Source organism: Osmia bicornis, unplaced genomic scaffold, assembly GCF_907164935.1.
Source record: "Osmia bicornis bicornis unplaced genomic scaffold, iOsmBic2.1, whole genome shotgun sequence".
NCBI lineage: Eukaryota > Metazoa > Arthropoda > Insecta > Hymenoptera > Megachilidae > Osmia > Osmia bicornis.
The window spans coordinates 1,166,297-1,177,579 of NW_025791318.1; the positions used below are offsets into that span (position 1 = coordinate 1,166,297).

The following is an 11,283-nucleotide window of genomic DNA, read 5'->3' on the forward strand; positions in this document are numbered from 1 at the left end:
AGGGATCCGGAGGAGAGCCGAGACGCGAGCATAATGCATCCGAGATTCGAGGGTGCTAATTGGAGATCGTACGCCGCAGAAAATGCGATTTAAATTAAATTTGATTAAATTTGATTGAGAGACTCCGCGCGAGGTCCCTTTTAGTCGCCTTTTACGACAAGCCAGGGAGGCTGGAGACGTATTCTGTAACCCCCGCCTCCAGGGGAAATTCAATTCCATATTTCAAATCATAGCCCAGCAAAGAACCAGGACACGAACTTGATGAGCCTGGAGTTTGAGGTTGCCGATTGACAGTCGTGCAGCGCAGGAAATGCAATTATATTTAGGTTGATAGATTGTAGTTTGCATAAAAGAGTATGTTATAGTTCAACATTTCCAAATTAAGGACAACAGGGAGCTAGAGTTGATAATTCATAATTCATAATTATGAATCTATACTAGTGATTAGAAGTTGAGAGGGATTCGTAAATTGAGTTTTGTATTAACGTGGGAGTTGAAGCTAAGGGGCCATAAATGTAAGTTCACAAAATGGGCTGCTGATCACTATTTCAGGATTTAGGATCAGCAGAATGCTAGAAACGATGTTCGCAGAGTGAAAGGTTACATTAGAGTTATGAGAGGTTTCGTACTGTTTACGCTTTTCGGTACGGGAAGGAAAATAACGTTAGGTCGATAAAATAAGTCCACTTCGGAACACTGTCACAGTTCACACAATAGGTCGTTTATTACAAGCAGATAAATTATGTTACAAACGAACACTTGTTATGATCAAAAGGAAATTATGTAAATTATTGTATAATGGAGTAACGCTCGGATTAAACGCTGTACGATTTCTTTTATTTAAACGCCTTGTATCTATCACCGAATAACTAATAACTAATCACGCATAACGAATACCGGCTGCCTCCCGCACACCTCTATATATAGGTGTCGCGAACCTGCCGACGTCACCGTGCGCCGGCAAGGAAGGGGGAAGCCGACAGTTAGAGGATAGAGTGTTCAAAATTGCGGTGATCTGCCGCAACATTCCTGCCCCCCTTGCCGACGGGGCGCGCCGAAGGCAGCTCGGACTAGTTGGCAATCGTAGCCGGGCCGACAGGTGGATGGGCAGTACCGGCGTCCGGAACGTCGATTGGAAGCAAACACAGTTTAGTGACTGGACGAGTGAATATCGAGTTTGCGGTTCGTAGTGTAACAACGCGAGTGAGATTGTCGCGCCCCGGGTGCAATTGAGTTACACGTGCGAGCGGCCACTTAGATGGGGGCGCGCGATCGTCTTTTATCAGCACCAGAGAGCCGACCTTGATGCCGTCGTGCCGGACAAGCCATTTGGTGGCTGATTGAATAGAAGAGAGGTTTTCGCGAGACCATCGCAGCCAAAGGTGATCGACAAATTGCCTCATTAGTTGCCAACGCGAGAGGCGAGAAGTGGGAACGTCCGAGAGGTCCGGTTCCGGTACTGTCGTCAACGCGGCCCCGGTCAAGAAGTGACCGGGGGTAAGAGCACTGATGTCGGACGGATCATCTGTTAGCGGACATAACGGTCGTGAATTCAGCACGGCTTCGATTTGAGAGAGGAGAGTCGAAAATTCTTCAAAGGTAAGTGCCGTGTTCCCGATCACGCGACGCAGATGGAATTTTACCGACTTAACGGCAGCTTCCCACTTACCGCCGAAGTGAGGTGCCGAAGGGGGGTTGAATTTCCATTCAGTGCCGTCGTTAGCTAGCGAATTCGCGACAGCAGTCGAAACGCGAGACGCCTTTTTCCACATACTACGCAGTTCCCTATCGGCGCCGACCAGGTTCGTTCCGCAATCGCTAGTGATGGTGGCCGGTATTCCGCGACGGCCACTGAATCGCTTGTACGCTGCGATGAACGCTTCTGCGGAATAATCGGAGACCAGTTCAAGATGGATCGCGCCGGTGGAAAAGCAGACAAAAACCGCGATGTATCCCTTAAAGATTCTACCTCCTCGAACGCGGATGGTTTTTATGCTAAAAGGTCCGGCGTAGTCTACACCGGAATGCAAGAACGCTCGGGAGGGGGTAACGCGACGCGCGGGAAGCTGTCCCATTAACTGTTCCGCCGTACGCGCTCGCTGCCGTGTACAAATTGTACATCTGTTTATAAACATGCGAATCGGGCACCGACCTCCGAGAATCCAGTATGTTTGTCGGATGGTTGATAGTGTGAGCTGAGGACCAGCGTGTAGCGCAAGTTTATGGGCGTGGTCGATAACGAGTGATGTGAATATAGACGATCGCGGTAGAATTAACTGATGCTTTTGATCGGGATGGAGTGCTGCATTACGTAGCCGTCCGCCGACGCGAAGATGACCGTGCTCGTCCACGTAGGGCATTAGTCTGTATAACGGACTGGATTTCGCGACTGTCGACCCCGCGGAAAGTGCGGTTATTTCTTCCCGGAAATATTCCTTTTGTATTTCCCTGACCCAATACAGACGCGCTTGGTCGATTTCGGCTACGCTTAATGTCGGAGCTGCGATTGGTGGGGATAAGCGCGCTCGGAATTTGCCAACGGCTCGGAAAACCCACGACGTCACGCGACACAGTCGAGTCAGTGTTGAAAAACGTGAGATGATATTAATCCACGACTTCTCGATCGCCATCAACGCCGTGTGTCCACGCACTTGACGTATTTCAGTGTCGATACGATTGTCTGGTGGTAGCTCGTCGGATGGCCACGCTGGAGACGGAAGGCGCAACCAAGGGGGTCCCTCCCACCACACGAGATCACCAGCAAGATGTTGAGGCGTCGCGCCACGCGAGGCTAGATCCGCAGGATTTTGAGAGCCGGGGACGTGACGCCACGTGGCATCCGGAAGAGCGGTTTTAATTTCGGTTACCCGATTCTGAACGTACTCCTTCCATCACGAAGGGTGGCTTCGTATCCAAGCTAGGGCAACTGCAGAATCGGGCCACAGATGCACGGGAACGTGGTCAAGGTGAAGCACTCGACGGATTCGAACAACGAAGCGCGTAAGTAACACGGCGGCGGAAAGTTCGAGTCGAGGGATTGTAACATGCTTAATAGGCGCGACCTTCGTTTTCGCGAGCAATAACGTGGTTTGGATTGCGTCGGTTTCGGTTGTTGTACGTAAATACACGGCAATTCCCATTGCGAGAGAGGACGCGTCCGCAAACCCGTGGAGTTCCGTGGCGACGTTCGCGGGGGCAATTCCTACCCAACGCGGGATGGACAATGCCCGTAAGTCCTTGAGTCCCGCGGTAAACCCTTCCCACCGTTTCGCGAAAGTGGAGGGAAGTGCGTCATCCTATCCCATTTGCAGCGTCCATAATTCTTGCATAAGAATTTTACCGTGAACGATAACTGGCGCGATCCATCCGAGCGGGTCGAACAGCTGAGACACTGTTGACAATACTGTGCGTTTAGTAACGGGTGATTGACTGCTCGCACTGAATGAAAATACAAACGCGTCGCGATCTATGTTCCATAACAGTCCTAGCGCTCGGTGCGATGTATCTGGATTTAATGCACGTTCAGATTTCGATTCGACTAAACTACTCACATTAGAAATTAGTTCATCGGAATTCGCGGTCCATTTGTGCAGATGAAAGCCACCACGCTCAAGAAGACGACAGATTTGAGAGACCTTTTCTCGCCCCTCTTCGATACTGTGGGCACCGGAGAGCACGTCGTCGACATATGTTTCAGTGAAGAGAATAGTGCGTGCAAGAGGTAATTCATTACCGTTATCTATCGCGAGCTGACGCATGCACCGAAGCGCTAAGTATGGCGAACACGCGAGTCCGTATGTTACGGTAGTGAGTGAAAATTCTGATACAGGGGCGGAAGAATTGCGCCGCCACAGAATGCGCTGCAACGCTTGATCGTCAGGATGAACGCGGATCTGACGATACATTTTTTCAACATCCGCCGAAAACGCGAACGCGTATTGTCTCCAGCGCAGCAAGATATCGGCGAGATCATTTTGCAGTTTCGGACCAGAATGAAGACAATCATTTAAGGAGTAACCGGACGAGGTTTTGTGCGATCCGTTGAATACAACGCGAATTTTTGTGGAGCTGGTGTCGCGAAAAACCCCGTGATGCGGTAAGTAATACGACGATCTGGTTATGATATCACGGGGCGAAACGCGGCGCATATGACCGAGTTGCTCGTATTCGTCTAAGAATTGATTATACGCGTGACATAAAGTTTGATTTTTAGAGAGACGATGTTCGGAACTCATTAATATTCGATACGCGGAGCTGCGAGAATCGCCGAGGTGAGACACGTCACGAGATAACGGTAAGCGAACAATGAACCGCCCGGTCTCGTCGCGCTTATGTGTATTTACAAAATGTTGTTCGCATTGCAGATCAGCTTCAGACAATTGGGACTCACAGTTCGTCGAATACTCTTCCTGAGCCCAAAAACGCTGTAGCAGGTCAAGTAGGTCGCGGTCCACGTTGCATTGAAGACTTGATGGTGCTGCACTCGATGCGTCATCGGGCTGATGCGACGTGGGACCGGAAACGATCCACCCAAGGTGCGTTCGCTGAGCAATGGGTGTGTGTGGAGGACCTCGTATGACTTCCGGGAGCAGCACAGCGTTGTACACCTCGACCCCGAGGATCAAATCGATGCGCCTAGGGCGCGACGGATCCGGATCTGCTAGTTGAATCCCATGGAGGTGGGGCAGATAGGCGACATTGAGCTGGCGATCTACAACGTAATCGGTTAGCTTGGGCAGAATAAGTGCATTTACCTCGAGGTCGAACGGGGGATCTTTGAGCGAGGAGATCTTAAACGTGGAGGATCCCCGGGTGACCACTGTTCTTCCTGCACCAATCCCGGACACAGGCACGTTAGCCTGACGACGTGGAAGGCTGAGCTGCTGCGCGAGCGACTCCGTGGCGAATGAAACCTCCGAGCCCTGGTCAAGGAGGGCGCGGACGACGCAGACGTCGCCACCAGGAGACGAGACCTTGACTAGTGCAGTTGCCAGCAGCATCCGTCCATGGTGCGCAGCCAAGTGAGATGTCGTTGGTGCGGAGACCAGCTCCGTGGAGGGCGGCTGCTCCGGCTTTGACGGAGTCGTCGTGACGACCGGCTTGGACGCTTCGTGAAGAGTGGAGTGGTGACGGGCCTTACAAGTAACGCAGCGTCTAGTAGAGCGGCAAGACTTGCGATGGTGGGACCCCAAACAATTAAAGCAGAGCCGTTGTTGAGTAACAAATGCTTTGCGCTGTTCCAACGTCTTAGCAAGATATGTCGGACACGATTGTAAGAAGTGTGAGGCTTGGCAAGCTTGGCACACCGTCGCGGCGATCGATGCTTGATGGACTTGGACCTTTCCATATTGGTTCCGTGAAGTGACTTGGGCCGTTCCCGCAACCCGTTTATGGCCTCTGTGGCACGAATGTGCTTAACTAAAAACTCATTTAATTGCGTAACTGTAAGAGTCTCGGTTGAGTTACCAGTATGTAGTTCCCATTCCCGCAAGGTGTTAGGGTCAAATTTACGCGACACCCAGTATACTATGATGGGATCCCAGTTTTTAGTATCACATTTAAGACCGCTAAGCGCGCCAAGGACTTCGTTTGTTGTGCCATGTAACCGTTTGAGTTCGTTTGCGGATTCGCGCTGTATTCGTCTGATAGAAAACAACAACTCGAGCTGCGTGTTGACTAGGACGCGACGGTTATCGTAGCGGTCAGAAAGGGCGCGCCAAGCGAGTTCAAAATTCTCGACGGTAACGGACATGTTGCTGATTAACTGGGCCGCTTCACCCGTGACGCTCATTTTCAAATAATGAAATTTCTCCACGTCGGAAATGGACGAGTTTGCGATAACGATGGAGTGAAATAAGTCGCGAAACGGCGTCCATTCCTTGTAAATCCCGGAGAAGTGAGGTAATTCAAGTTTTGGTAAAGAACGTGATTGAGTTACTGACCGTTCGCCGGGTGCGATGAGATGAGAATCTGCGCTTCGAGACGTTGGAGCGGCCGGTGTGAAGCGAGCCAAATAGTCGTTGAGTATTGACTGATTTTCGATGACCATTTCTTCGCACTGAGTTCGAAGATCGTCGACGAAATAACTCAGTTTTTTCGTGGCCTCAGTTTTCTGGTCCGAAATTGTTGCGTGATTGTGCTGGAACGCTGCCCAGTTGTCCGTCAGAATAGAAAGACGTGCTTTGACGTAGGTTTCGGTGATATTGGCTTCGCCCTTTTTTTTCAAATTAATAACTGTCCGGCTGATAGAGGTGAAGAGTTCTTGTTGTCGTTCGATGAGACCGCTGATTGTAGACATTGTAAAAAAGGGAGACTAACCAAGGATTACGAATTTAAAACTTTTCCGTTGAGTTGATCGGCACTGATATTCACGCAAGGTCGTGCACGCGCGTTTGAACTATGGCGTGTAACGGAACGCGGTTCACGTGTTGTTCGACACTTTTGTAAAAGCAGTTCCCACTCCCGTATAATGCCGGAAAAATCCGCCTCGAAGGACCAGAATGTTTACGCTTTTCGGTACGGGAAGGAAAATAACGTTAGGTCGATAAAATAAGTCCACTTCGGAACACTGTCACAGTTCACACAATAGGTCGTTTATTACAAGCACATAAATTATGTTACAAACGAACACTTGTTATGATCAAAAGGAAATTATGTAAATTATTGTATAATGGAGTAACGCTCGGATTAAACGCTGTACGATTTCTTTTATTTAAACGCCTTGTATCTATCACCGAATAACTAATAACTAATCACGCATAACGAATACCGGCTGCCTCCCGCACACCTCTATATATAGGTGTCGCGAACCTGCCGACGTCACCGTGCGCCGGCAAGGAAGGGGGAAGCCGACAGTTAGAGGATAGAGTGTTCAAAATTGCGGTGATCTGCCGCAACACGTACTCTGGTTTTAGGTACATATGTGAGCTAGAAATTAGATATAATTGAGACTTCAGCAGGTCAGAGATCAGCCGAACCGCGTGAGGCACTCGTTGGAGGCGAAGCGCCTCATCGAGAGATGGGAGAAACATGCGGACGAGCGACGAGCGAATTCCGCCGCCCGCTTGCGGGTGATGATGAAAACAGGTCAGTGGATCAGCCATCAGTAAACGTCCAAGGAGTGTGGCCAAGTCGCGCCCATGCACGTGAAACCCGCCGTTAGCTATAATAAGGACTCCGCGCGCGACCCCTTTTGCTTCATTTTTAACGACGTGGGGCCAAGGAAGCTGGGGACGGATTCTACAATCCCCGCCTCCAATGGCAGTTCAATTCAATTAATACAGTTCTCTACTTTGATAGTTGGTCGGACAGACGAGCCATAGTGCCACAGGAGATATAAGAGAAATTAAAGAAGCAATCATAGATTTAGGCTATACTTGGTTACATGAGGGTTTAGCACAATCGTTTGCATATTTCTGACAGAGAGCCCGATACTTGTTTAGCAGACGACAGCTTCCAGAATCCATCGCCGGTTTGTAATTAACAGAGAGCAAACTATGTTTGAATTAGGTTATGCAATTGTGTTTGCGTTTGATTAGTTTGTAATGTATGAAGCTGAAATTGAGACTAGGGTTTAGGCTGGGATTGAAATTAAAATTTCCTGGTTCGAACTTGCCCTTCCTTCGGTTATTTGTGCGGGAGTGACATACCATTATGACAACCGTGGGCGGCTCGCAATGTGTGTTGCAGTTGCCCTTTCGTAAGACAGGTTGAGAAGGTGTCAAACTTGATTGATGTGCCAAATCAGGGTTGATTAGCCGTCCAGATAAAAGGCAGCATCAACAATGGCAGCAGTGAACGTAACCTTCCATTGGTTCTTTCAAAACCTCATGTCACAGTTCTCATCTCGTGAATCGGGTTGGGTAGATGTCAATTTAGATTTGGAAAGGCAGATCAGGGTGGACCAGTCGCCAAGATAAGGAGGCTGCATCAGCAATGCCCATAACACTCGACGTCCTCGATGAATGTACGTCGCAGCCACGAAATAGAACCGCAAAGCACGCTTGCAGTAAAACATTAGTGAAGCGAGCTCGTATCACTGGTACACTTCCGTAACACTTATAGAACCGCACAGATTACGGGGAGACACAAAAAGAACGCGCACACACATGCACCAAAGAAGATAACCTAGCACTTAGTATCCACATAGTCGTGAGGTGCCGCGAAGCACAGCAAGGGCCGCAGAGGTCGCGAAATCGTAGGAATTACTGATGTTGCAAAACCGAAGAAAAACCGAAGAAGTTGTAGAAAATCAAGAAAAATCAAGGAAACAACCAACAATGCAACCTAGCAGCACCAGATGCCTGACAGGCCACGGGACCCTCGAACGACACGTCCGACCAGCTCGGCAGCCAGCACGAGACTTCAACCTAACCTCACTTAACCTAACCGTTTTTTTTTTTCGTGGGGAAATCTTGCATAAGTCCCCCCGCGCCACTGGGGGAGGGCAGCGGGGGAGTGTCAGATTCCTACTGACTAAAACCCCACGGCGACCTTCTCTGGCGTATGGCAGAGGCTCCGGGACCTGATTACTATAACTCCGGAGCCTCCCCCGCCGTGCGCTGAGGGCGCACGCTACCGGGGATGTAACAACTACCCCAGCCGGCACCAGGGGTCGCACCCGGTGCCGGCCCCATCGCGGGGGGAACTGCATGCAATGGCGGCCGGGCCCCCCAGCCCCTACCGCCTGCAGTCCCCGCGCCTCGATCTCCTCACAGGCTACGGGGAGGAGCAACCCCCGGCCCGCCCGCGAGGAAAGCCGGGCGCTGTCCTTCGCTCCGCCGGCTTCCAGTGCCGGCTACACCCCGGGTCCGCATGAAATGGCGCCCAAATAAGGCGCCTGCAGCACGCCGAGTCGTCCCCCTGTGGGCTGCGGTGAGCCGTGGCCGGCCACCCTCCAGGGGGACTCCCTCGGCTCCGCTGCACCCCCATGCGGGGGTCAGCGCCACTCCCAACGTGGGAGGGAAATCGCAACTCTCCGCCCGGAGTCACCCGGCCCCCCCGAGGCGGACGGAGAGGGGCCCCCGATTGAGAACGGGTTAGCCGGAACGTGCAGTAGCGCCGCACGATCCTGATGTCCAGCCGGCGCTTCACCCGCCACAGCAGAGCGCAGCTGTGCCTGCTGACCGCCAGATCGTCGGCCCATATCGGAGCGCCGTTTAGGGCTATGGACCGGACGATTCCCACGTATAGGCGGCAAACCCTCACTACCGGCCCCCCGAGGTTGGGCAACAGGCGGCCAAGATTGGTCGCCACCTGTTCCAATCGCGGAGCCAGGCGGTCGAATTGAACATCGAACCGCCAGTGGCTGCCGAGATACAGAGCGAGGTATTGAAGACCCCGGCCGATCACGATCCGGCACCCGTCGACCTCGAGCCAGAGCTGGGCCGGAGGGGCTACCCCATGCCGAGGCTCGATGAACCACATGGCCTCGGTCTTGTGAGGAACCAGCGCCAGACCCAGCCCCTGCATCGCTCTTCACACGATGGCGACCCCCACCTCGGCACGACGGCAGGTCCTCAACCAGTCCCACCCGGTGGCCAGCAGGTAGTAGTCATCTGCGAATACCGTGGGCCACACCCCGGGCGGGATGTTCACCCGCCACGCCGCGTTGTACCCCACGTTCCATAAGGGGGGCCCAGTTTGGACCCCTGGGGCACTCCGCGGTTGACCTATCTCCAGTGCAGCGTACCATCCCGGCCCGTGTACAGTATCCACCTGCCATCCAGGAAGGCCCTGATGATCCTCTGCAGATACGGGGGGACGTTGTGGTGAACCAGCGCCCCCCGTATCGATGTTGAACGCAGGGTGTTGAACGCGTTTGTAACGTCCAAGGAGACGCCCAGCGCCACCCCACCCCGGGACGTGGCCGACTCGGCGAGGGTGCGCACCCGCTGGATAGCGTCGATGGTGCTGCGACTCTCGCGAAACCCGAACTGGATGTCGGCCAGATCGGGGCTAACGCTCGACAGGTGGTGGACGAGGCGGTTTGCGATGACACGCTCGAAGAGCTTTCCCACCTCGTCCAACAGCACAATGGGCCGGTACGCAGAGGGAGAATCAGCGGGCCGTCCGTCCTTTCGGAGGAGGACCAGCCGCCCTTCCTTCCAAATCGAGCCCCGATGCTTCTGACGGCGTCGTCCAGCTCCTCCTCTGTGACCCCCAGGTCGGCGGACCAGGCGACGGGCTCCGCCGACCCTTGCTGGTGGCGCGGGTGCGACGTTCCCCAGGAACGGTGGAAGAGGGTGTCTATTACTCGCGTCAGCAGCTGGGGGTCCAGGCTCTCCGAGACCGGGGACGCCCGTGCCCGGAGCTTGTCCATGACCATCCGGTAATGGCGCCCCCACGGGTCCTCGTCCTGAGAGCCCTGGAGCTCCTCCCACGCCTGGGATTTCGCGTCCCTCATGGCCTGCCTCAGGGCTACCACGAAGACCTGGTATGTGCCCCTCAGCAGATCCTCCCTCGCCGGGTGGCGGTCACGAGCGCTTCGGGCGCGCTGCCACTGGCGCCGGGCGTGCTGACACTCGGATCGGAGATCCGCAATGTCGCCCGACCACCAGTACACCGCCCTCCGGCGGGGGGGGGGGCAGGCGCGGGGCCCGGGGCATGGCGGTGTCGCATATTGCGGTCATCGCCTCCCGGAAACAATTGGCCTCCCCCTCAACGTCCGCGACCGGCCCGGCAATGGCTGCGGCCATCAGCATGTCCTTATCCAGCCTCTTCAGCATCCGGCGACACAGTGGCGGGCCACGCGCCGGACTGGGGGCGGCGGGGAGGGAGTAGCTGAAGGTGTTGTATAGATGATCACTCAGCGTCTCCCTCGCCGCCACCCTCCAATTTTGCACCATGCGCCCGGCCACATGGGACGCCCAGCCCAGATCCACAATGGATTCCCCCTGCAACCTTTTTTTTTACGTGGGGGAAATCTTCGAAAGACGCCCCCAGCCCTCCTGGAGAGGAGCCGAGTGTAGTGCCGGATTTTTACCGGCTAAAACCCCCACGGTGGCCTACGCTGTGTGTTGGGGAGGGCCCCGGGACCTCTGACGAACAGCACCGGGGCCCAAACACCCATGGCGCGTTGACGCCGCCTTGCTCGGGGGAGGGTCTAGCTTTGGCCCTCCCCCTACGTGCCAAACTCCGCCGCCATCGGGGGCCACACCCGATGACGGCACTCCTCGGTCCGCGTGCAATAGGGACCGAGGCCCCAGCCCCGGCACCCTGCGGCCCTGCGGCCCAGAATAAGTTTCGTGGGGCCGCGCGATAGGTGTTGGGTGAGGGGCCGTT

At 53.9% G+C, this 11,283-nt stretch overlaps 1 protein-coding gene across 1 annotated transcript; it reads right to left on the reverse strand.

The window, feature by feature from the left end:
- Positions 1 to 3,296: 3,296 nt before the first annotated feature.
- On the reverse strand, positions 3,297 to 6,298 carry LOC123989002. Its single transcript, XM_046289729.1, has 2 exons — positions 5,943 to 6,298; positions 3,297 to 5,397 (listed from the first exon to the last, which is right to left on the reverse strand). The coding sequence occupies exons 1-2, from the start codon at positions 6,296 to 6,298 to the stop codon at positions 3,297 to 3,299; spliced, it is 2,457 nt and encodes an 818-aa protein (XP_046145685.1).
- Between the last annotated feature and the right edge of the window lie 4,985 nt (positions 6,299 to 11,283).

Coding starts and splice junctions, on each gene's coding strand:
- LOC123989002 (XM_046289729.1), bottom strand. CDS start 6,298: ATGTCTACAATCAGCGGTCTCATCGAACGACAACAAGAACTCTTCACC. Junction 5,398..5,942: donor CTCATCGCACCCGGCGAACG/GTCAGTAACTCA, acceptor TTCGTGCCACAG/AGGCCATAAACGGGTTGCGG.